This window comes from Misgurnus anguillicaudatus, unplaced genomic scaffold (genome assembly GCF_027580225.2).
Source record: "Misgurnus anguillicaudatus unplaced genomic scaffold, ASM2758022v2 HiC_scaffold_32, whole genome shotgun sequence".
Taxonomy (NCBI): Eukaryota; Metazoa; Chordata; class Actinopteri; order Cypriniformes; family Cobitidae; genus Misgurnus; species Misgurnus anguillicaudatus.
In genome coordinates, this window is record NW_027395282.1 from 1,094,330 (window position 1) to 1,117,375 (window position 23,046).

General features: G+C 39.1%; 1 protein-coding gene across 2 annotated transcripts in view; it reads right to left on the reverse strand.

Annotated features, from left to right (window-relative positions):
• Window positions 1-426: 426 nt before the first annotated feature.
• The window catches only part of LOC141363131 (dystroglycan 1-like), a 35,838-nt gene continuing 13,218 nt past the window's right edge, over window positions 427-23,046 (reverse strand). For both annotated transcript variants that reach the window (XM_073865683.1, XM_073865685.1), the window contains exons 2-3: window positions 13,639-14,159; window positions 427-6,036 (exon numbers count right to left, since the gene is read on the reverse strand). In XM_073865683.1, the coding sequence (XP_073721784.1) occupies window positions 3,754-6,036; window positions 13,639-13,953 (2,598 nt within the window). In that variant the 5' untranslated portion in view covers window positions 13,954-14,159 and the 3' untranslated portion in view covers window positions 427-3,753. The remainder of the gene's footprint in view (window positions 6,037-13,638; window positions 14,160-23,046) is intronic.

A 23,046-nucleotide genomic window follows, 5' to 3' on the forward strand; every position in this document is an offset into this window, starting at 1 on the left:
TTGCAACAAACCATTGTTAGCACTTTATCAGCTCATTTGCATTTTAAAGGACACACCCAAAACGGCACATTTTTGCACACAAATGTCAATTTTAACATGCTATAATAAATTATTTATATGGTATTTGAGCTAAAACTTTATTTATGTGCTCTGGGGACACCCAGTTTTGTGCCATGGCCCCTTTAAAGCAAACATGCATTCACCATAATGTTTCTTGGTGAATTTTTGTGGAACATCCTGACTTATAATTATTATCCATGAAAATAAAATGAAAATATTGCTTGTAGTATTTAACAGCAAGCCACAAACACTGTCTCTTTAAACCCAGCATCATAAATGTTTATGATGATACTGTACGTCACGGCTTCATGAAATATGAATGAAACACAGATTGCTCAAACAATTGTACACAAGAACCCACAAACATTCACAGTGAGAACACTTTTTAATACAAGATTCAAACATACAGTGTCTGGTGGTGGCATCAATTGACCAACGCGGTTTAACATGAAAGAGAATGAAGCAAGCGTGGTTCATCATTATGCTCTTTACCGGATGCGTATTTGTCAACCTTTAAATGGCATAAAAGGTGTCTTGTTCTGGGCATCACTGTCATTTGTTACACCTGGCACCGAGGTCAACCAACGTCAGCACCTTTAATAATTCATTGCTTAAAAATTCTGATTCAATCTTTTGTCACCTTGACTTGGCTCGGGCAATACAGCTTGCACACTTTGTAAAACTTGGAAAGAATGTTTAAAACAAACAAAATGTGTCTTTACATGACTCATATACAATATAAAACTATTCACCGTTTTCCCCTCTTCACATCTGAAAGCTTGATGTTCCAGTGGTGGGGATCAAACTCGTATTGGATATTATGTTATTATAATGCACCAAATGCAGACCGGAATACTGTTTGCATGTACGGCTGACAACTTAAAAACATACATATTGAATACATGTATTAATAATATGCTCTTTAACCAAACCAAACTTATAAAGGAAACACTCAAACGATGATGAATGAAAACGACCGTATAATCAGTTTATGTCATTGCTTTTATTTGACGCGGTAAGTAACGAAAGACAGCTTGAACTCGTAAATTAAACAAAAGCAGTACACTCAGTTGTTAGTAAACGACAACCATTTCATCTTTGGTTTTTCCACCTAAAATATTTATTCAGTTGTGCTAATGAAAAAGCAGCTTTACTGCAACATTGCTACGCTACTGATTTATAAATAATGTGACGTAAAAGAAACGATTACAAAGGCCACAAATTCTTTCTGATTTTGAGTTGCGTCCTTAAGTTTATCCATGCCGAACAAAGATGTTGTGAATGTTTGAAATGAAAAGAAATTAAATTAGCACTCTTAAGATAAATGCTATTAATCATAGGAGCTTGATAAGATATTGTACTTCAAATGTTTATAATAAAACAAACCTCAGTGGATCTTGATTTAACGATATACACTGTCAGAAAAATGGACTTTAACGGAGCGATAACCTTTTAAAACAAACTTTTGCACCTAAAGAGTCCATATTAGTACATATCTGATATATACATCTGTAGTAAAATGGACCATTTTTTTGACAGTGTACGTAGGTGAATGGAAGCATTAATAAAGAAATGACGATAATACGCAGAAAATAACATCCATACAAAACAACCTCCTTGGCAAAATATCTCAGTCTCATAAATTCAACGGGTTGTCAGACTTTGAGGTTTCACACAGACCTTGCAGATTTTTAATGACCGACTTTAACAAAGCCACACTTTTATTGCAAATATCACTTCTGAATTTAAAACTCAAAACAAAAGAGCTTAAAACACAAATCAGAAATCAAAACGTACATGATAACATTCTCTCAATAGCACTAACCGCATTAGCTATTTAGTTCAAGCAAACCTAAAAGAAATGCAACTAAGAAAACGACCCATGAGGAAAAGCTAGATAGATATATATATATATATATATATATATTTATAATGAATCAATTACCAGACTAAGGTTTTTACAAATTGCAGTACACTATATATTTGTTTTCAATAAACAATTTTAGGCTGTATCAAAAACTGTGTAAAAAAATTAGATTGTGATCTTATCAATCCTTTTTTTTTTTTCTAGTTTTCTGATGATTTTGTAAATGAAACCAGTCAACTTTTCCCCCCAGGTATTTGCTCAAGGTTTTTCTTTAGAACTATCGCTATATAAAAAATAACCACCCCTTATCTAAAACAAACAGCAAGATTTTTTACTCTATTTCTTGTTTTTACCATATCCGATTTACACACGTTTGGCCTATAAATACAATTATATCCACAGGCAGAATATTATTTACAGAGAGGACACTTGCTGCAAAATCACCAAGGCAAAATATGGCATTCAACTCCACATATATATATGACATTTAAATAAACGTTGCCATTGTATAAAAGATGGGTCGCCGTTATCAAAATCTTCAGTCTTTATTTAGAATTATTTTGAGCGGATCCAAGGCATATACTCCATAATCATCACTGAAATATATATATATATGTATATAAAAATAATAAAAACAAAAAGAAAAAAAAAAAACAAATCGTCTGAAAGTCGGATTGAATCAAGTCTTTGAGCGTCTCGACGACTATCAGTAGCTTGAGTTTAACTGGTGAAACAGTACATAGGTGGTTCTGACTTGAGAAATTAAGGATTCAAAGACTCCATCAAGTTGTAAATCCAATTAAAATCACGAGATTTTTTCATGGCCTGTGGGAAATGCGATTAAGTGTGATCAATATCAGGATCAAGCCTGTCGGGTCAAAAGCAGAATCTGCATAGACGATGAGATCAATCAAGAGACTACCTTCTTCAAAAGTTTCACATGGCTGACGAGAGGCTATATGGGATATATATCGTATATATATATATATATCTCAAGTCAGAACACACGCTGATATGTTCTGTGATTTGATATTTTAATTCTTTTTTCCAAGTTCGAGGGGGTTGAAAATATAGCGTTTTTCAGTGTAATACTTTTAAAGAAAGAAAAAGTAAAAAAAATATATATAATAAAAATTAAAGATGATCTACCATAACAACTTTCAAATACACATTGAATTAAACAAATCTCTCATTTTGGCTACTTCTTGTTGTGATTTTAACTAGACATGTGAATAACAATAAAACCGTTTAATTTTGTGTTAAAAGGCAAAACCATAATGAATCAACATCCCACAAAACTGTCTGCATGGCTGTCCAAGTCCCTCAAGGCCATTCTTTTACTTCCCACTGTTATTGAATTTTTCCTACCAAACCTTTTGCACCTGCAGTCAGTTTTATTGTCTGATTATATTATTCAAAATTAACGAATTTAGAAGATAAAAAGAGTGCTGTTAGGCAAGGAGTTTGATTCCGAGTCAGAAAACAAAATCAAAAACAAACAAAAAAACAAACAAATAATTAGTCAAAAAGCCCATCTAGACACAAAAGCGCCAAGACTTGAGGGTACTCCCCCAACAGTTTAGCAAAAACCAGAGTAGTCAGAGGCTGAGGTTGTACTTGCTGTCTTTTTCAGACTATCCATGTAACCCGCCCTCCCCCCACTCCTTTAATAAGAGTTCAGTTTAACAAAAACATACCATGACATTCAAACCTAAATCCCACATTTGCAGCACAACCTTTCAAACAATCCAATTATGCAGAGACAACACAATGGTTCGGAACTACGAAAGTTCCCCATCCTCCTGCTCCGGAGGCTCCTGCCAACATTAGGGAGGCACGTAAGGGGGTGGGGATCTGTATGGGGTCATGTTCTTGGGACGGGAACCTTTACCCTCCATTGGGACAGAGAAGGGTGGTGGAGGCTGGTAAGGAGGGGCATTAGGATCCTCGTCATGTAGAGGCGTGTACTCTCCCAAAAGGTCCTGGTTGAGAGGTGTTGTCTCTGGACTAGCCATGTTCGGATACTCTGGCGGAGGAAGAGGAGGTTTTTCCTCCTGAAGGATAAGGGGCATGCTGGAAGATGGAGGTGGCTTGGAGTCATCGAGCTCATCTGCAAAAATGATGGGTACTCCTTTCTTGATGAAAGTCGCTTGGTCTTCAATAGTTAGCTTGCCCTTGCGTTTCTTTCGATAGCAGATCATGGCAATGATTCCCGCTATCAGTAAAATAGCTGCAACCACCACGGCCGGTATGACAGTGTGTAGATACACATCGTCCGTGCTCTGTCTTCCAGCACCAACAGCGGGAGTAACTGGTTCTGAAGTTGGATCCAAGATCTCACCTTTTGGGACAAACATGAAGTTACGACAGCTTCCTGTACCCCTTACGGTGATATTTGAGGCCTTGAAGTCCGGTTGCATGACATATTTAAAGTGTTGCGATGGTTTACCGTCGGGATCGGAAATCCTTTTGGACAACTGCTCGATTTGCTCTTTTGGGCAGGGGTTTTGCGGAAGGCTGTTGTTGGTCCATTCCACTATAATGGACCCCTTGATAATGTTCTTTAAGGTGACAGTGCTGCCGTTACGATCACCAAATGATTGGGCCAATTTCTTGACAAGAAGGATCTTTTTGTGAACATCATTGGTGACTGTACGTGCATCCCTGTCAAAAACGGCAGTGAACAACACTGGCGACTTAACATTGTTTCCCCAACGATTGACTCGGACCTCAAAGGCATCTATTGCATAGAGACCTCCTTTGTCAGTCGCCTGCATAAAATACTCATGCTTTCCTTCATGCTCCTGATCTGGTAATCCATAGAGCAACTGGCTTGTGCTATTGAATTGTATCCAGGAATCATCCCCAACCAAATCAGACCCCTTGCGCAAGGTTAGCCTCAACTTATCTGTAGTACCATCCTCTTTGTCGAAAAACGTATCCGGTGGAACCTTCACCTCAAAGTATGTGCCAATGTAGGCGTTTACCTGATCAATCGGGTTACGCAGCTGAGGTTTAATATTGCCATCAGGAGAGACGGGTACAGGAGTTGTGCGTCTTGGTGGCTTGGTTGTAGTGATCTTGGGTTTTTCTGGCGTAGGGGTTGACTTTGGTTTCTTTGGTGGTCTCTTTGTTGGTTTCCTAGTGGTGGGTGTTGCTGGGGTCACAGAGGGTCCAACATAAATAGGCCTGGTCATGGTGGGCTGGATGGCAATAGTGCTGGTGCTATCTGGGACTCTTGTCGGCAGAGGGGGGACTAAAGTTGGAGTGTAAGCAATTGGATCTCTGGATCGAGATAATGTCGGTTTCACAGGCAGGGGCACAGGACCACGAACAGGTGGGGCAGAACTATCAGAGGTAGGAGCAATGGATGGAGAGGTTGGGGTGGGAACGATACGAGTAGGGGGCTCAGGGTAAGTTGTCGGGGGAAGTAAAGAGGGAACAGGGGTGGGGGTGTTATTCAGCTGCCTTCGCACCCTTTTGGGCACATGAGGCTTCTTGTTAGCGATGTGCCATCCGACGACTGGATATCCCAACTGTGCGGACATGGTTCCCTCTTTTGCCGGAACCTGAACGCTACTGATATCAGGAATGCTGCTTTGATCCAGACTGCAGCCAAGTTTCCAGGACAAAAGGGCACCGTTTTCAACTACCTTTTTGGCATTTCCAGGTCCTGCCATGAAAGCGGACATGTCAAACAAACGGTTGTTGACCACAGGCAAAATCTTCATGTGCTGAAGCCCCATGCCAGAGAACTTTTTCATTTTGGCAAGTAGCTCCACCCTCTGCTTGGAGCTCATCTTATTGAGGTCAGCATCCAGGATGACAGTAAGCACTGTAACAGGATCCTCATTACCACAGATAAATGGCTGAACGTCTTTGCTGGCTGATTGGAGAGCGAGCAGAAAAGGGTCCGTATCGGCATGCTCCTCTGGGTGCACCTCAATGGAGAACACATCTGGGCTTTGGGAGACTTGGCTCTCGTTGGAAACAGAAACAGAAATGTAGTGAACGCCCTTGTCTGTCTCTAAAGGAAGGCCTTGAAGTGTGCCACTCTCTGCATCCCAATGCAACCATGCTGGGAGCACATCCTTGCTCGCTTCTGTGATCTGCAAAAACAGGAAGAGAAAAACCTGAATTACTACAACTGAATGATTCACATTGAAATGTAACAGAACAAAATGTGCGTATAGCCATGCAATCCCAAACCAAAACACAAAGTAAATCCCACATCATTAAGTGACGAATAATTAATCATATGAATCATGACTGTCTCTCTGAAACTGACATTTGTAGTTTTTGTATCCATTCTTTCCTGGTTGCATGCATCAAGATGAGGGATGAAGACTATGATTAATGAGTGATCCGAGAATGGCATAAAGCACCCTGCAGTACAAGATACTCCACCAGCTGGAGAGCTGTTCAATGAGCGCTCAGTCAAAAATAACCAATAATGAATCAATGGCATTGAGGTTCATTAACCCAAACAAGCCTCTTTACAAGTACAGAAATACATCATTTGCTTCAGGGCCCATAAAGGGATGGTTCACCCGAAAACTAAACTGTACTACTCGTTTACCCATTTACTTGCGTTATTCTAAACATGCATGACTATTTGATGGATTAAACAGTGAAGTGACTGTAGACTAAGGCTGACAGTTCTTAAATGTCATCTTTCTGACATTGTGCTCAGTGGTTAGGTCAATAAAATTCTAACCAGTACACAGTTGTCACTAAGGGAATGGGGCATTAGCAGATGGGCTTTATATATTTTAATTGACAGGCTTCAAAGGTTTCAGAAAATCCAGCAGCACCACACCTTTCCCTCTGCTCCTTTTTTATGTTCTCATCAGCCAGTCAGAGCATGCGTGCACATTTGATCGTGAACCTATTTGATAGGTTCGAGAGACGTTAATAATTCAGGTGGGAGTCTAATTATAGTCTGATCTGTAGTCCTGTTGATTGATAGTGTGCTTAAAACACCAACATTGCTGCACTTCAAATGGTATGTGACTTGCAAAGAACTGCAGTAGTTTAAGGCTTCACACAAAAATAGAAAGTTTTTTACTCAGTCATGATGTTTTCCAAAAGTTATTCCTTCATGGATCACTTAACGCAGGATATGCAAGCGGTTTGTTTCTAAATAACAGCAAACGAGGAAGCAAAAATAATAAAGAAGCATCCTTAAAAACAAATCATACAACAGGTGTACTGTACTCCAAGGGGTGGTTTTCCAGACAGGGTTCATCTTATTAAAATGCATGTTTGAGTTGCCTTAATTTTAAAAACAACCTGAACTGACATCTCTTAACATGTGGATCGTGCGACAAAACAATGTTACTGATATGTTTTTTTTTGTAAGGTAGGTTTTTAAAAACTACTTAAATGTCCTAATATAACAAAGACCTAGTCCTGTAGTAATCTAAACCCTGTCTGGTAAACTGATCCCCAAGTCTTTTAAATAGAACATATCATGAAAATCTGACTTTTTCCATGTTGAAGTGCAATTATTGGGTCCCCAGTGCTTGTATCAACCTAGGACATGTGAAAAAGATCAAACCAGTAACTTAGTTTTGGTAAAACATTTTCTGAAAGCATGTGAAAAAATAGCTCATTTAAATTTGGCTCCCCTTGTGATGTCAGAAGGGGATAAAAGCGCCCCTTAATCTGCACTATTCAGAAACTGCACTGCCATTTAGTGTGGAGATCAGCATATTTGCATTTTAAAGGACACACCCAAAAATGCTCACAACTACAAAGTGACATTTTCAACATGTTATAATAAATTATCTGTATGGTATTTTGAGCTAAAACTTTACATACATACTCCGAGGACACCAAAGATTTATTTGACATCTTAAAGTCTTGTGAAATGTCCCCTTTAAAGGAAAACACCACAGTTTTTCAATATTTTACTATGTTCTTACCTCAACTTAGATGAATTAATACATACCCATCTTTTTCAATGCGTGCACTTTTAATCTTTGTACAGCGCATTGTTAATGTGTTAGCATTTAGCCTAGCCCCATTCATTCCTTAGGATCCAAACAGGGATGATTTTAGAAGCCACCAAACACTTCCATATTTTCTTTATTTAAAGACTGTTACATGAGTAGTTACACGAGTAAGTATGATGGCACAAAATAAAACTTTTGTTTGGATAGGAATGAATGGGGCTAGGTTAAATGCTAACACATTCACCAAGCCCTGTACAAAGATTAAAAGTGCATGCATTGAAAAAGATAAGCATGTATTAATTAATCTAAGTTGAGGTAAGAACAATTGTGTTTTCATTTAAAGCCATTGAAAATTTGTTTGACAAATACATTGTAAATATTATTTATATTATAAATATGTACACCGAAATCAACAATAGTTTTCAAGTCTCAATGTCTGCATATTTTAATATAGTATGCCAATATGTGTTAGACGTGTAAGGTGTATAGAAAACCCAAGGTGACTACAGAAATTAAAAAAGGCCATTGGTTAATTATTTTTGCAAAATTTGAATACATATTGATTACATATTGGAATATATCATGTCATACTGGTCTAAAATGCAAAAGTGCAAATAAGAATGAAGAGGAAAAAGTAATAGCATAAAGGCATCATTCACATTTCAAGTCTAAGGCCATGTTATAAAATGTATTTTTAATAGTAGATTCATCTGTCCCTATACCTCTTTATTCCTACAAATCTGCTCTGTGCCTAATGAAGGTTTGCAAAGACATTAGGGTGAAACGTTGCCTTAAAATACAGAAACTAAATCTATCCTCATGTTTAACATTGCTGTTACCAAACACCACTGCAGGATTCGTCCTAAGATATATCCCATTGGTTCAAAACACCTTAAATACAGTGTAAATGATACAACCCCTAAAACAAGAAATATGCCAGTGACGCCATGCTGCCACTTTAATCCTAAATTTAGTACAAAACGAGTTACGCCAAGTCCTCAACGCTGCCCTTTGAAACTAGAACGGGATCATCGGAAAAAAAAAACCCAGCACACTACCACACACACTGACATTTAGGAAACCACACAGTTTCCATAGTGATGATTCATACAACCCACACTAAAGACGGTATAACTTGCACCGAAGGCATGTTTATCATGACTTAACTACAGAATGAAAAGGCAAAGGAGGATTTAGTTAGTCAGGGAGTTACAAACAAGCCTGTTAGGATGAAACCGAATGCCATGTACAGGTAAATTAGAAGGTATATTTCTTATCCACATCCCCAAAACAAGGCTGTGTCTCATTTAACAAACCGTAGGACTTCTAATTCCTGTAATATGATTGTAATATTAAAATCTAAGGTGGTCTAATGAGAAGAATAAACTTTTCCTCCCTGAAATGAAGGAATTACATGGATGAATCGAAACTCACTTTGTCGTGGGGCGAATAAAGCCACCCATTGTTAAGGCACACTTGCGGGGGAGACTGCCAGAAGAAAAGATCCCATTGTTGGGTTATGAAGACAGCTGAAAAGATAAGATTCACAGTTCTGAAGGAGTAGGCTCAGGCATGTCTTTGTGATATTAAGAGAGAGGAAAAGAGACAAAGGCAAGAGGGAGTGAACTGGCTTGGAAAATTTGAAGGGGAAGAGCTATAGTTTGGCCAGGCAGATGTTTACAAGAAATACAGTCTTCCAATGCTTAAACTCCATCATGACTATACATTTGCTTTTTATATATATAAAGAGACGTCGCATTTTGAGCAGTGCTCCATTTGGATTTCTAATTTTGACAAATCTTTGAAAATAACCCATAGCCGTTTTGAGCGGACTGGGGAACGTGACCCATTTCTTAGCCGAAAATTACTAGGAAAATGTGGGGTGTGTTCGGGTCGCCCGAGAGAGGGATTTGTGAAAGGTGCATCTGCGAAATCAAAACAGACTTCAAGTGGCTGACGGCAGCCCATTTCCACTACTTTCATCTTGGTAAATGAAAGTTATCAAATGAATGCCAATTCTATGTGCTGACATTTTTCAAAGTGAAAGAAAACCGAATAAAGGCTCAGCGGGAGAGCTGCTGTTTGTTTATAATAAAACTTTAAATTGCTATTCGACGAGAAGGCGATGTCAGCTTTTGATCCATGCTGTGGAACAAGCATGAACGAAAAAAATACCTGTCAATGTGCAGGAGGGGGAAAATATATTTTGCCGGAAAAGATAAAACTCATGAATGGCAAGCAGTGTTCTTATCTTGGATTGTTATTGGGACAAAATTACAGCTGCTCAGACCGCTGTGTCATCCAGACAGGTGGACTTGTGTATGCATTTGATTTTAACATGTGGGCCTAGAGAGTAAGGGTGGCAAAGAAAGAGGGATCGATAAAATGTATAAAGAGTAACGGCTTATATACGGCGCAAATCCTCAGAGCTCCATTTCCTGAAACAATCACAAGGAGAACAGTCAAGGACACTTAACTAGTCAACCCCTAACTGCCCTCTAGTGGACATAAACCAAAGCACACAGCAGGTCGATTCATTCACACAATCTGCGTTTTGTACCCTTTGTTTCACGACCAAACTAAACTGTGACAGGACCTCGTTTCAGAAAATGACAGCCATGCGGAGACTCTGGAACTGGCCAGTGGTGCGGCAAAGTAATCCTATCTCGTGACGGCACTACCCCAGGAAAAGCTGGTTGCTATGCAGACCGTCTCGTAAAAAAGAAAAAGCAAATATGAGAGCTATGTCGAGCTACTTACATCTGCACATCAACATAAAGCGAGTCCAAATTTCCGAAGCCGTTTTATTATCGGCTGCAGGAATACGACTTTTCCATTGCCTCGCTGCCGAAGCTAATTAGGTTTCAGTGCCAGTCTGTGTGCTGAAAAAAGGGAGGGGCAGGAGAAGACGAAGATTCCTACCGTCACGGACGAGCGGGAGAGGAATTCAGGGAAATAAAAGGCATATATAGAGAGAGGGAGAGAGACGCTCACTGATTCTCTTGTTCAAACAGAGACGACATTAGCGGCAACAGAAACATCTGCCTCTATTTATTATACCTCCAGAGATGCTTCAGCGTTAGTCTGTTGGCTTTGACGTTTAAGACTAGAGCCTATTTATGCTCAAAACTGGACGGGGGGGGGGGGGTGGTGGTGTTTTCAAGATGAGCTTTGCTTTTCTCTTTTAAGTGTATCCCCTCGGTTCCTTTTGATAAGAACGAAGGGAGAAATGTAAAAGCATGAAGTAGGTCAGTGACTTCAAAGGGTCTTTCGCACAGCCAGTTATTTACGAATATCTGAGGTCCGAGTGTTTCGTGGAAATCGTAGTGATGTGCGTGGTGTGAACAAAACCAGAGGACTTGACTGACTCGACAAGATTATTATGTGCCAAGGTTTTAAAACCACCCCAAACTATGCCCATTAGAAACGCTTGTAAAATGCAGGATTCATATTAAGCAATAAAACGTGAAGCTTAGTGGGGTTTGCCAAGCCAAGCATCATTACTGTACATATTCAGGGTGTTAAAACCTAAATGTACAAACAAAACAAATGATATAATACTATCATAATATTTTAAGCAACCAGAAAAGAAACCCGAAGACTTTTTGGACTATGGACGATAATTACCACCTATAAAGAGCATACATTAAATATGACCTGGAACAGCAACACCCTGGCATGAAATCACAACAACACGGCACTAACTCACATTTTCTGCTGAAAAAATAAAAACCTACGTCGCGTCCTAAACCGCCTACTTCCATATTTTATAGTAGGCGTGGGGAGTAGTATGTCCGAATTCATAGTATTTGAAAAACAGTACCTGGATGTCCTACTGCTTCCGGCAAGATCCCGAAGTGTTCATTCAATGATGAACTATCCTAAACTACTCTACTATCCTGTGTGAACTGACGCAACTTTATTCAAATGCAAATACATATATTAAACAGCTGTCCCTTGTTTAGACAAGTTAACAGTCGTTAACTGAAAAGACGTTAAACATGTAACTTTTTGTTATGATGACGTATGTCACGTGATGCATCAACATGGCGGATGTAGTACGTCTAAATTCATTCATACTTAGAGCTGTCACAATGATGAAATTTGCTTGACTGTTAATTGTCTAATAAATGTGATGTTTATAACAATTAATAACCTGTTTTATTGCTTTGACGTTTAATTCTAATAAATATTTTGTTTGTTCATTAAATAATTTTCACACATTGTTGTGATTATTTAAATTAAATATTTTGCAAAGTTCACCTGGCAGTAAACATTTCGTGCAAATTTTTGCAAGTTCATGCAATTTCATTGCATAAATACCCCGCCTATTCCATCGCATTTTTTAAGAAAAGATCAAGGATTTTTGCCCGCAACAATCACAAAAAAACTGTGTTTTTCTAGAAGGACTGATTAATGCACATAACACATATTTAAAAGTTATTATTTAATTAATATATCTTTCAAAAACTTAAAAAAAAAAACCTTCCCTAAACTTGGAATATCCGTTTTGTAAATGTATGTTTTACCTGGCAATTCATACTGCTTTGCCATTTCTTTAAATGCAGATTTTCGACTGTATTAAATGGCTTTGCAATGTATCGCGTTAGATTGTCAGTCAAGGAGCGCCATCTGATACTCTCTAGTTTATACAGGCGCTGCAGCTCCCCCTTGTGTTTTTAGAAAGATATGCAATCATTGCGGTGATCTGAAATCAATCGCAATAATACGATTATTTAATCATTGTGACAGGCCTATTCATACTATCCATATTCGTACCTTCAGTTTTAAAGGCCGACGAGTGGGTACGTCATCAAATTCATACCTACTGTCCCAGTATGCAATTTCAGATTTTAATAAATCCTTGCCGTGGTAAGCATAATTCATAGCTTACTCGCTAGCTTCTGAGAGCACAAAATTATTTATAGTTAGCAAAGTTGAATCTAAACGGAGTGTGAAAGTCGAAATTCATTGTGGGCTATTGGTCCGGACAGGTCTGAATGGTTATAGAAGGGAACAGCTGTGGGCAGCTTTAACTGCTGGGCGTTAGATTCTTTGGCACAGCTGTCAAGACACATTTTCCGAAAGTGCACAAAGGGGCTTGTGGTTGCAACTTAAAAATGCGCTTGACAGGGCAGAAATGATCCAGTGAATGTAGGATTACACAGCAGGCCTGGGAGTACCGCCCAACATTGAGATGGGACAGAAGAACACAATGAACAGAAAAGGGCAGGGGTCATGCTTTTGACAACAGCTAACACGGACTGGTGAGTAAAAGCAATTGCTGGGTGGTCAGCAAAAGACACCTGGTCATTCCGGCGTTGTATTTTTAAGAAAAGCAACCTTGTTTTATACATCAAATAATGTCCTGACAGGATAAACAAACAAATACATGCACGTACGCACGTACATCAAGTTGATCTAAATGCAATGCATCCGTGTATGCGTCTCGCTGCAGCTCTGTCCCATCATGCATGCAGACCACGTGTTTGCAAGTAGTATTGCAGTATTACAGGGACCACCACATTTTATGCTCCATCAGTCATAAGGAAAGCGTATGAGAATAAGATTTTAGCAGTGCTTGGGGCAAAGTCAAATCATCTCACACAGACTCAATAAACTGGCTGGGGAGTGTAGATGCGGCCCTATCTGATATACCAGGGACGAGCCGCTGGGTACTAGAAGACAAATTTGTTTGCATACATTTGCAAGACATTTCAGAAACCCATGTGCTTTGAAAGAAACGTCTCTCACCTTAATTTTGCTCTTAGAGTCCTTGGCTTTGATGGGCACCTGCATTTGGAAAACCCTGCCCACCACCGCCGAGGAATCCGGCAAGCCGCTGGGCTGCGACATGGCCGCTTCCGCCTCACGAAGGTCCGACAGCACGGAGGAGTGCATAGATGCCTCGAGCTGCCCCACATCGCCGAGAACCTCCACGGGGTTCTGGTCCCAGGATGCCCGCACATCCGCTACCAAAAGCACCAATACAGTCAAAAGCACCAAATCGGTCCTGTCCCCCAGCATGGGGCGGTCCGCGTCCCGGAACCTTCTGAGTTTATTGCGCATGCCTGCTTTTATTTTCTCTCTCTCGCACAAAAGAGGTCGTCCAGTTGAGGGGCCAGCATGCACCCCACTGTGTCCGAAAGTACTGATCCTCTTTTCAAAACCTCAATCCTTTCGTTTTGTTCTGGATGTCGGCCCCTCTTCCCTCCTTTTGTGAAAGTGCCCTCAGTAGATCTGAAATCCCATAGTTTACGGGCTGTCTCGAAGACCTGTGGTGAGAAAGAGAAGAGGAATTCATTAGCAAGCATTTAAATAGCCAAACAAGATGACTGTCTGACAGAGGCATCCGTGACGTATCACAACAGAACCGTAAATCACTTTGAGTTAATGGTATAAACCAGATCTTATTTTTTTGGTCCCTGGCAGCGTCAATGTTTCACACTGGTTTCTTACCCATACACACACACCCAGGTGGATCAAGACTAATCTGATTACCATTCACAGCTTTCTCTTGCTTTTCTCCTGACATACCGTAGCTTTCTCTATGCCTCTTTGTCAGGGTTCAACAATAAGAATTTTTCCTGCTGGCTCGACCAATAGATATGACTTTTACTTGTCCTACTAACAATTTTTCATAGCAACCATTACAAAAATAGAGAATATTATGAAAAGTATTATTTTAATAACCAAATGTACATAGTTTACATTTATGCATTTGCCAGATGCTTTTATCCAAAGTGACAGTGAATACAAACTAAAAATTTTTGTCCGTATGTGTGTTCCCTGGGTTTGAACCCATCATCTTTGTGCTGCGTACACAATGCTCTATGCTCTATAATGAGCTATACAGGAGGCTATAAAGGCTATGTGGTAAAGTTTGATGTTTTTAATACCCGTTTTTTCTTGTTTATGAAGCAACATGAAGTCCACAAAAAAATTTGACTTTCGACATGTTACATTAACATATTTATGACTTTCAATAAAACATTTAAATACAAACATACAGTTTTTAACAAATTACACCACCCAATGTAAGGTTTGTGCAACAGTACTGGTAATTACAAAAAAAATGTATGTTTTTATAACGCGGGCCTGTTGAATGCTCCAGGGGAAGGGCTGTCACAATGATTAAATAATCGTCTCATTGCAATTCACCACAATGATTGCATATCTCTCTAAAAAACACAAGGGGGAGCTGCAGCACCTGTATCAACGAGACAGTATCAGATTACTTTTAAAAATGTGTTGTGTATAAATATTTACTGCCAGATAAACCTTGCAAAATATTTAATTCAAATAATCACAACAATCAGCGAAACTTGTTTCACAATCAAAAAAAGAGAGAATTAAATTTCAAAGCAATAAACAGGCAATTAATCGTCATAATCGCCACAATATATTAAACAATTAACCGTCAGCCAAATTTCGTAATTGTGAAAGCCCTATCCATGGGTATGCATTACTTTTCAATTAACACCCATATGACTTGTCAAATACCTTAAAATAACCATCAGAGCAATGTCTGTGGTAACCGTGGTATAATCAGAATAACTGACACCGGTACTTTGAATTATTTGAAAATAAGGCACACCTGCAGTATAAGGGGCGATACACATTTTGCGTCTTTTGCGCACTCAAGTTTGTGATTTCAAATGTGGCTGCGCGGTATGCACGCTCACAATGTAAGCGACACGGTCGTGGCCTGCACACGGTGCGACGCACTCATTTGTTCCAGGCGTGTCCACACCGAAAACAGTTAAAACATTTCAACTATTCAGAATGCCGCAAGCACACCAATTACAGTTATTCACTTAGTCTTAATAGAAAAATACATTTTAAGGGTTGAATGTTATGCTTGATTCATTTCTGACTTCTGAGAGAAGTTGCAGAAAAATCAGCAGGTCCAATCAGCGAACAGAGGTGGGTGGCTAAAAACTATGACGTTGAGGTCGTGCGTCAGCTTGAGTTGTAGTTCAGTAATGGCAGGGGAGAAAAACGTGAGAAAAGCTATTCGGTCCGTTGTTGCAAAACTGCCGAATATACAGAAGTTAAAGCCGGAGCAAGAACAATGTTTGCTAAGTTTTGTTGGTCTGATCATTCGGACTTGTTGTTTCCGACCGGTTTCGGCGCATGACATACATCACGACCAAACGTTAGCGATTGGTTATGGCAGATTCAGAGTGACTCTGAGTGGGCAGATCCAATAGTTTTAAACTTCAACAGAGGACCCTCCTTAACGGAAGTAACGCTTTGCAATGGAGCGTGGCCAGACTCTCTGTACAAATGAAATGATTGTATGAAAGTCTGGTTGGACCAGGCTAACAGGTTGCAAAACTTTGATTTGTATTTGTTCTCAATTTTAAGAAAACCTAATCAAATGGATATAGATATGCTATAAAAAGTGCACATGCGTAAAAAGTACAGGAAGCCCAAATGGCTCCATAAGGAACAAAAGAAATGCGTTGAAAGCAGGGGTCAGTCCAGAATGACCAGTCGGTTCAAACACTGCGTACCATCTGAATTGTCTCATGGGGGGCTCTCTATACACTCTAGGGGTTTGTTATTCATGCAGTCTTTCATTCAGAGAGGATGAGGAGGAGAAAGCATGCAGTGGAAAAGGGATGGGGTTTAGTGCAGGGTGGGCTGCAGATCTTATGCATGTGAAGAGGGAGCAGCAGCATACAATGGCAGATGATTTCCCCAGAGAACCTCTCTATAGAGTCAACCCATGAACGGAAACAAGAAAGCTCAGGCGGTCTCTCACGCTCTCCGTCTCTAGCAGGGGCTCACGAGTGGCTTCTTCAGAGGAACATCTTTGTAGGAAACGTCAACATTATAGGTAGGACTCAACCAGCTATCTGTCGGCGTTTCATACTTAAAACCAGCGGGAAGGTTATTCCTACAACAATGATCAAACAATCAACGTCTGTTTTCGAAGCTGGGTTTATTTGCCTTCTCATCCAGAGGCTGGCAAAACAGAGTCTTAGATTGTTAAAAAAGACACCAAAAGAAAATTAAAGACACATGGTCAATGGAAAAACAGAATTACTACGGAAAACAAAAACATCCTAAGGTTGAAAAACATGCATAAGGTGTGTTTTTGGGGTTCTGACCCTGTCCAGAATAGTAATGTACAGCTGGAATCTCTAAGAATGGATAACAAAACATCAGAGACTTGCTCAACAGTTTTCAAGCCAAGGATCATCAAAGGCTGACAATCACCTGGGCCGGTTCCTCTATAGATTTTCAGATAAAAGAAAATCTAAATTCGATCCATTCAGCTATTCATTTCAAGTCACCACAGACAGAGTCGTTGGGATTTAGTGACCAACTTAAATTGGTACGGCTCTCAAGCTAAGTTCCACAGACTTTATTCAGACAGAGTCTTGAATTGTTGGGTTTAAAAAGAAACTTTTATTATGCAAGCCGAGAACTCATCACAGAGCTGCTGATGTACTTCACTGCCCCAAGCAAACAAATAAATCTGCCAAAATATTGCTACTCAGATTTTAATAGGAGAAAAAGGTCTGTTTTCCCAGTTTCAGATACCAAAGTCACAAAATCAAAGCGTACACTACTGACTTTAATTTAAGTCTTATTGTGAATTATGTGTGCTCATTATTCCAAAGAAATTGTCTGTCTTTGTAGCTAGGAGTGGGTTACATCAAAGATATTGCATATAATAACAAGTTAGTTTCTGCACTGCTATTACTAATATGGGACAGTGCAATGCTCAACATGGGCACCCTGGCGACAAAAGTTGTGCCTTTCAATTAAAAGAACTAATCATCAATCGATCACGATCACAATCAACATACATTGCACGCAAAAACAAATATAAAGCACAACCAATGTAGTCTGATTGACGAACAAATGATTCTTATAACCCATGCACTATGATCAAGGTTGCAAAGCAATATGATGATTTCAAATGATAACATTGAAGCACCTGGACCTTCTCAAGTGAAACTAAATCTTGCTCTTTAAACATTACAGACAGTTCTGTTTACAATACCAGTCAAATATGTGGGCTAAACACCGCTAAATCATATTTTAAAAGTGTTAAATCAATCTATTTTTAAGCGTAAAGATGACGACTCCACCATCTTCTGCAAACCCATTCACCATTTAACAAGATTTTTTTTAAGGTGGCTTAGCCTGGAGGTCTGCAGAATGCCTGAAGTCTTATCGCAGATCATTGAAGTTGACAGGTACGGCTTGAGGTACAGTCGGTGACATGACCCTCTTCCATGCTTTCCACTACAGTCCCACTGTTGAGCGTTCACAAAGAGCCTGATGGAACTGGCAGGTACATGAGAGAACTTAAACCTCATCTCCGGTCACAGATAAAGACGCCCTTTCAGTTCTCAGGAATGGAGGGCCACTCACAAAAAGGTGGAAAAAAAGACCTATCACAGCAATCCTACCTTGATCAGGCCGACACAAGACGCTGCATTGGTCACAGGAACCCTGCCGCCAGGCTTACCGGCGGTACACTCGGGCCCTTTCAGCAGTCAAACGTGACCCGAAAAGCCTTTGAAATGAACCTTTCTGATTCCACAGCTCTAAAGAGGGAATGAAAATCATTTCATCGGTGAAAAAAAAAGAGAATCTTGAAAGCCCCTATATGCCAGCACAACTACAGAGGGCCATTGTGTATGGGCTCTGAAACAGTCCATTGGATGCTTTGGAAGATTAGAATTTGACAGGGATGTATGTAGGTTGGGGGAGAGGGCAAGCAGTAATCATTTTGCAGAATGCAGTGGATTTGGAAAGGCGGGAGCATGCCCTTTGCCCCGGTACCATGGTGACTTGCCTTGTCCATCACCCTACGGGGGCCTGTGCTATTGGACAAGATTATAAAAGGCATTGAGTCATGCGTTCCAGTCGAAGCAAGTCGCCATTGTTTACCCATACCCTTCACCTTTGAAAAATGAACCAAGGTTTCTTGCTGGAATAGTCCAACGGCACATTTTCATTATCTGGTCTATCACAAAAATAATTGAATTCATTTACCTAGTATTTTATTTTCCAAAGAAAAACACTCACCAAATTGGAATTCATAGTTAATATTTTACTCCTCTCCATCTGGGTAAACTAGTCCTGCACACCCTCTTTTCCTATCCTAACTTGGAGCAGTTTCATGAATACATTGCCATGCGTCACTGCCGAATCTACAGCACCATAGCAAAAGCAATTATATTCTAACCGAGTTGTGGCTCTGCAGTTTGAATTTAATTTGATGAGATAAAGGCCGGGTACCATGAAATAATACAAAGACATTAAACAGACAACACGTCTCACTATTGTGATTGCTGACTGCACACTAAAGTAAACACAAAGTGCGGCGGGTGCAGTCCGATTCGAGAGCAAGTTACTGTAAAGACCTGGATTTTCAATGAAGTGTAAAACTCTCACAAACCATTCATTACTGAACAAATTAATTGCTAAATCAGCCAGAATAGCTTTCATGTTAACATCTTACTCATCTAGTGCGTTGTCATTTAAACGTCTATTAAATAGTACAAATGAACAAACAGTCTTGTAGGGCTGCATAATATAGTAAAATTATTGCAGAGTTGCGTATGACAATATGCATATTGATATAGTTTGCAATAACTGAAAACTTCAGTAACGCTTTATTTTACAGTGTCTTTGGTACACAAGTTACATGTACTTACTATAGTAATAACATTTAATTATGCATAATTACATGCAACTATCCCTAAATCAAACCCTTATCCTAACCCTAACCCTATAGTAAGTACACGTTTTTACTTTATATATTACTTAGTATCTAATTATATAATTACACAGACACTGTAAATAAAGTGACGAAAACTTCTTCCAGAGGTTACATAATCAAAGTTTTTGCAAAGTGACGAGTGCTTGTGTGTGCTTTGACTTTTACAAGATGATCAACGATCAGAAAGAATGTAAAACATGTATGTTTCTTGAATAATTTAAACTGATTTTACAAACTTAATGTATTATTGTGTATTGCATACCATCCATCGCAAAAGTTATCACATTTTTATTCAATAACGTGCAGTAGGGTTACTAGATTATGATAAAAATCATAATTGACGATTATTCACCTTGATATTTTTAATCCGCTTACCCGTTTCATGTCCCTATCGTGTTTATAAATATATATGTATCTCTCTCAAGGGTTTTTCTCCTCCTAGGAGTTTTCCCACAGGGTTTTTCTCCTAGGGTTTTTTTCATCCCCGGGAGAGTCAGCCAACATTGGCTTGACTTAACACTTTACTTTATACGTTACATTATTACTATGCTCACTTTACTTCTTATATTATCTATCGATTATTCAGTGTTTTCCCCATATCTATTCATGTAAAGCTGCTTTGAAACAATTAACAATTGTGAAAAGTGCTATATAAATAAAATTGACGTTTACATTTTTAATGCTTTAAAACTTTCTGTAAAGCAGCTGCATAGTAAATTCAAAATATATAAAATTAAAATAATGTAATGTAACGTAATGTAAATAACAAATAATTATGGAATATAAAATCTCAGATTCACCACTGTATTTGGTGCCAAGACATACTGCCAAAACGACCAAAACTGAGCTCTAATTGACAGCTATAAATGAGGCGTTGCCCAATAATGTAATTGTTATCAAGATTCGTTTTTTCGATTAATTGTGCAGCCCTAGTTTCTTTTACTGCACAATATTCTGGATTTGGTAAGGGGGGTTGCAAAGGCATTTCTGCTGTAAACAGAAAAATATGTAGGAAAATTTGATGCAAGACTGCCATAAAAACATGTTTACTACAGTGAACGCACACAACTCTGCACTGACTGCTTTAAAATATAAATGAACCGACAACTCAAACCACAAACCACGATCTAAAGAACCTGATATAAATAAACATCAACAACTGAAATCCCAGTAACCTAACATGGACAAGGTGACGTCAGGCCTATTTAAAGATTTCAAAAGTGAAGCTCGACAAACTTCAGTCCACAATCTTCAGTTTGAACGTTTCAAGCTGCGAAATGAGAATATGACCACAGGCAAGGTGATCTCAAAGATTTTTACTAAAGTTAACAAACGCACATTTCTTTTAAACAAGCAGGTCAAGTAAACTGCCTTGGGGGAACTACTTGGAAGCATTTTGCGTCAATGGTAAATTATAAAAATGAATTAAAGAGAACTGCAGGCAACCTCTCCTTTAGTCAGAATATAATTTTCAGGCAATATTCATGACTTATTAAATAATAATAAAAGTCGACTCATATTGCATTCTCCTCAACCCTTTCTATCCTGTGGTGGTGAGTAAGCTACCCAACGACTTCAAATGCCAAAAGCGCTCCGGCGCCACTGAAATGTTCATCCACTGACGTTTTGCACTATCCTGGTATCGTTCAGTGGAGTCCCTTAACAGTACTCTTCCCTTTATAGTGAGGTATGCACCCTCAGCAGGGTCAAAGGTTACAGCCACAGTCCTCATTTGGCGAGTGAGTAACAGAGAGCAAGCCTTTCCCTAAAGAGACTGCCTGCGGTGATTAATGACTCAGATACGGTGCCGTCAATAGCACGGCGTTCGTGCGAGCAGTCAGCCTGGATGTCCGCAGCCGCTGGAACACCTCCAGGAGCCAATCAGACTTCTCGTTTTTGCCTAAGTCCCGGTCGGCTCAAAGCTGACCTTCTCCGCTTCGCACTGTACTTCTCCCCGCCCTCCTCTGACACAGCTGAGCCTTCTATTAATGGCAACCGCCGGGCAAGAGGGAAAAGGAGATAGAAGCCGGTTAAAGAAGTCCTTTTCACAACTGGAAAACCAAGCCAGGCCTGGCAACAAGATGAAAGTCCTGACTGCAGCACAGACTTGGGCAGTTTACACGAGCTAGGCGGTGAATGATGTTGGTTAAACTGCAAGGATTCGATTTATTTTACAGGAACTGAAAGCCAATATTTTTATGCTGATTTGTTGAATAAAAAATACATATTAAGGGCTTCTGTAGAAACAGGGAAGAGAGCTAGAACCAAACCAGTTTTCCTTACAAAAACCTAAAGAAACAGTTCACCAAAAAAAAAACATCCTTATGCAACGATTGGATATTTAATAGAAAAAAATGCATTTAGCTTATTTTGCAAAATTGAAACCCAAACAAGAACATCAAAGTGCTACAAGCTGATATTTTGAAACCTTTTGGTTTCTCTCACGTGTCTTGTTTATGACTACTTTAAATATGATATTTGGTCACAAGACACTAATGAGAACTATTGAGATATGAAATAAATTATATGAATTTCAATTTGGGGTGAACAATTTCTTTAAGAATCGCATGTCTGAACCAAACATGCTAACAACTAGGCCTAGATCATTCAATGTTATGGACCTTCCATAATGTAAAGTTGCTTGACAACATCAGCAAAAACTCTTACACATTGTGAATGCACACATATTAAAGAAGACCCTTTACAGTTTCAAATGATGTCAAACACGTAAGTGTATGATTATTAACGATGAAGTATTTTAAGTTGATTCTGCCATAAGGAGAAAACACGTCAAAACGCAGCACCACGTTTTTGGACCCCAGGGGGTTAGGATATGCTTTGAAAAAGTGTTTAATGCATAAGTAGTAAATGCAATGAAGCCAGATAAGTTTGAAATTAAACTGTAATGAGATTGCTAAGTACAACTGGAGCCGCTTATCACTGGTCAACAAATGGGTAGGCAAGGGCCAGTATAAGATTCTGGCGGTATGATAACTTTGAGCAAAAATACCACGGTTTCACGGTTTTGCGGTATTGCCGTTGCAACACTAAAATGGGTTATTTTCAAATGCCACATAAAAATAAAGCCTTTAAATTGTAATATGCTTTCAAAAAAATATATATATATATAATATTTTCATAATGTATATTAAATGTAAACAAAGACTAAATGATTAAGGAATTTTGGTATAAACATAGCTCATACCTTGGAGAAGGTATCACTGAACATTTTAGTGGTTTTGAAACCTTGACTTTTTAAAACCTCTGTATACCTTGAAACCGGTAACCGGCCCATGCCTACAAATGGGTACACCAGAGTTTATATTAGAGCCAAGAATAAAAAAGTTATTACAAACTACTGGTAGCACTTGGGAAAAAAAAAAATCACCTTTTTGACAATGCATCATTCT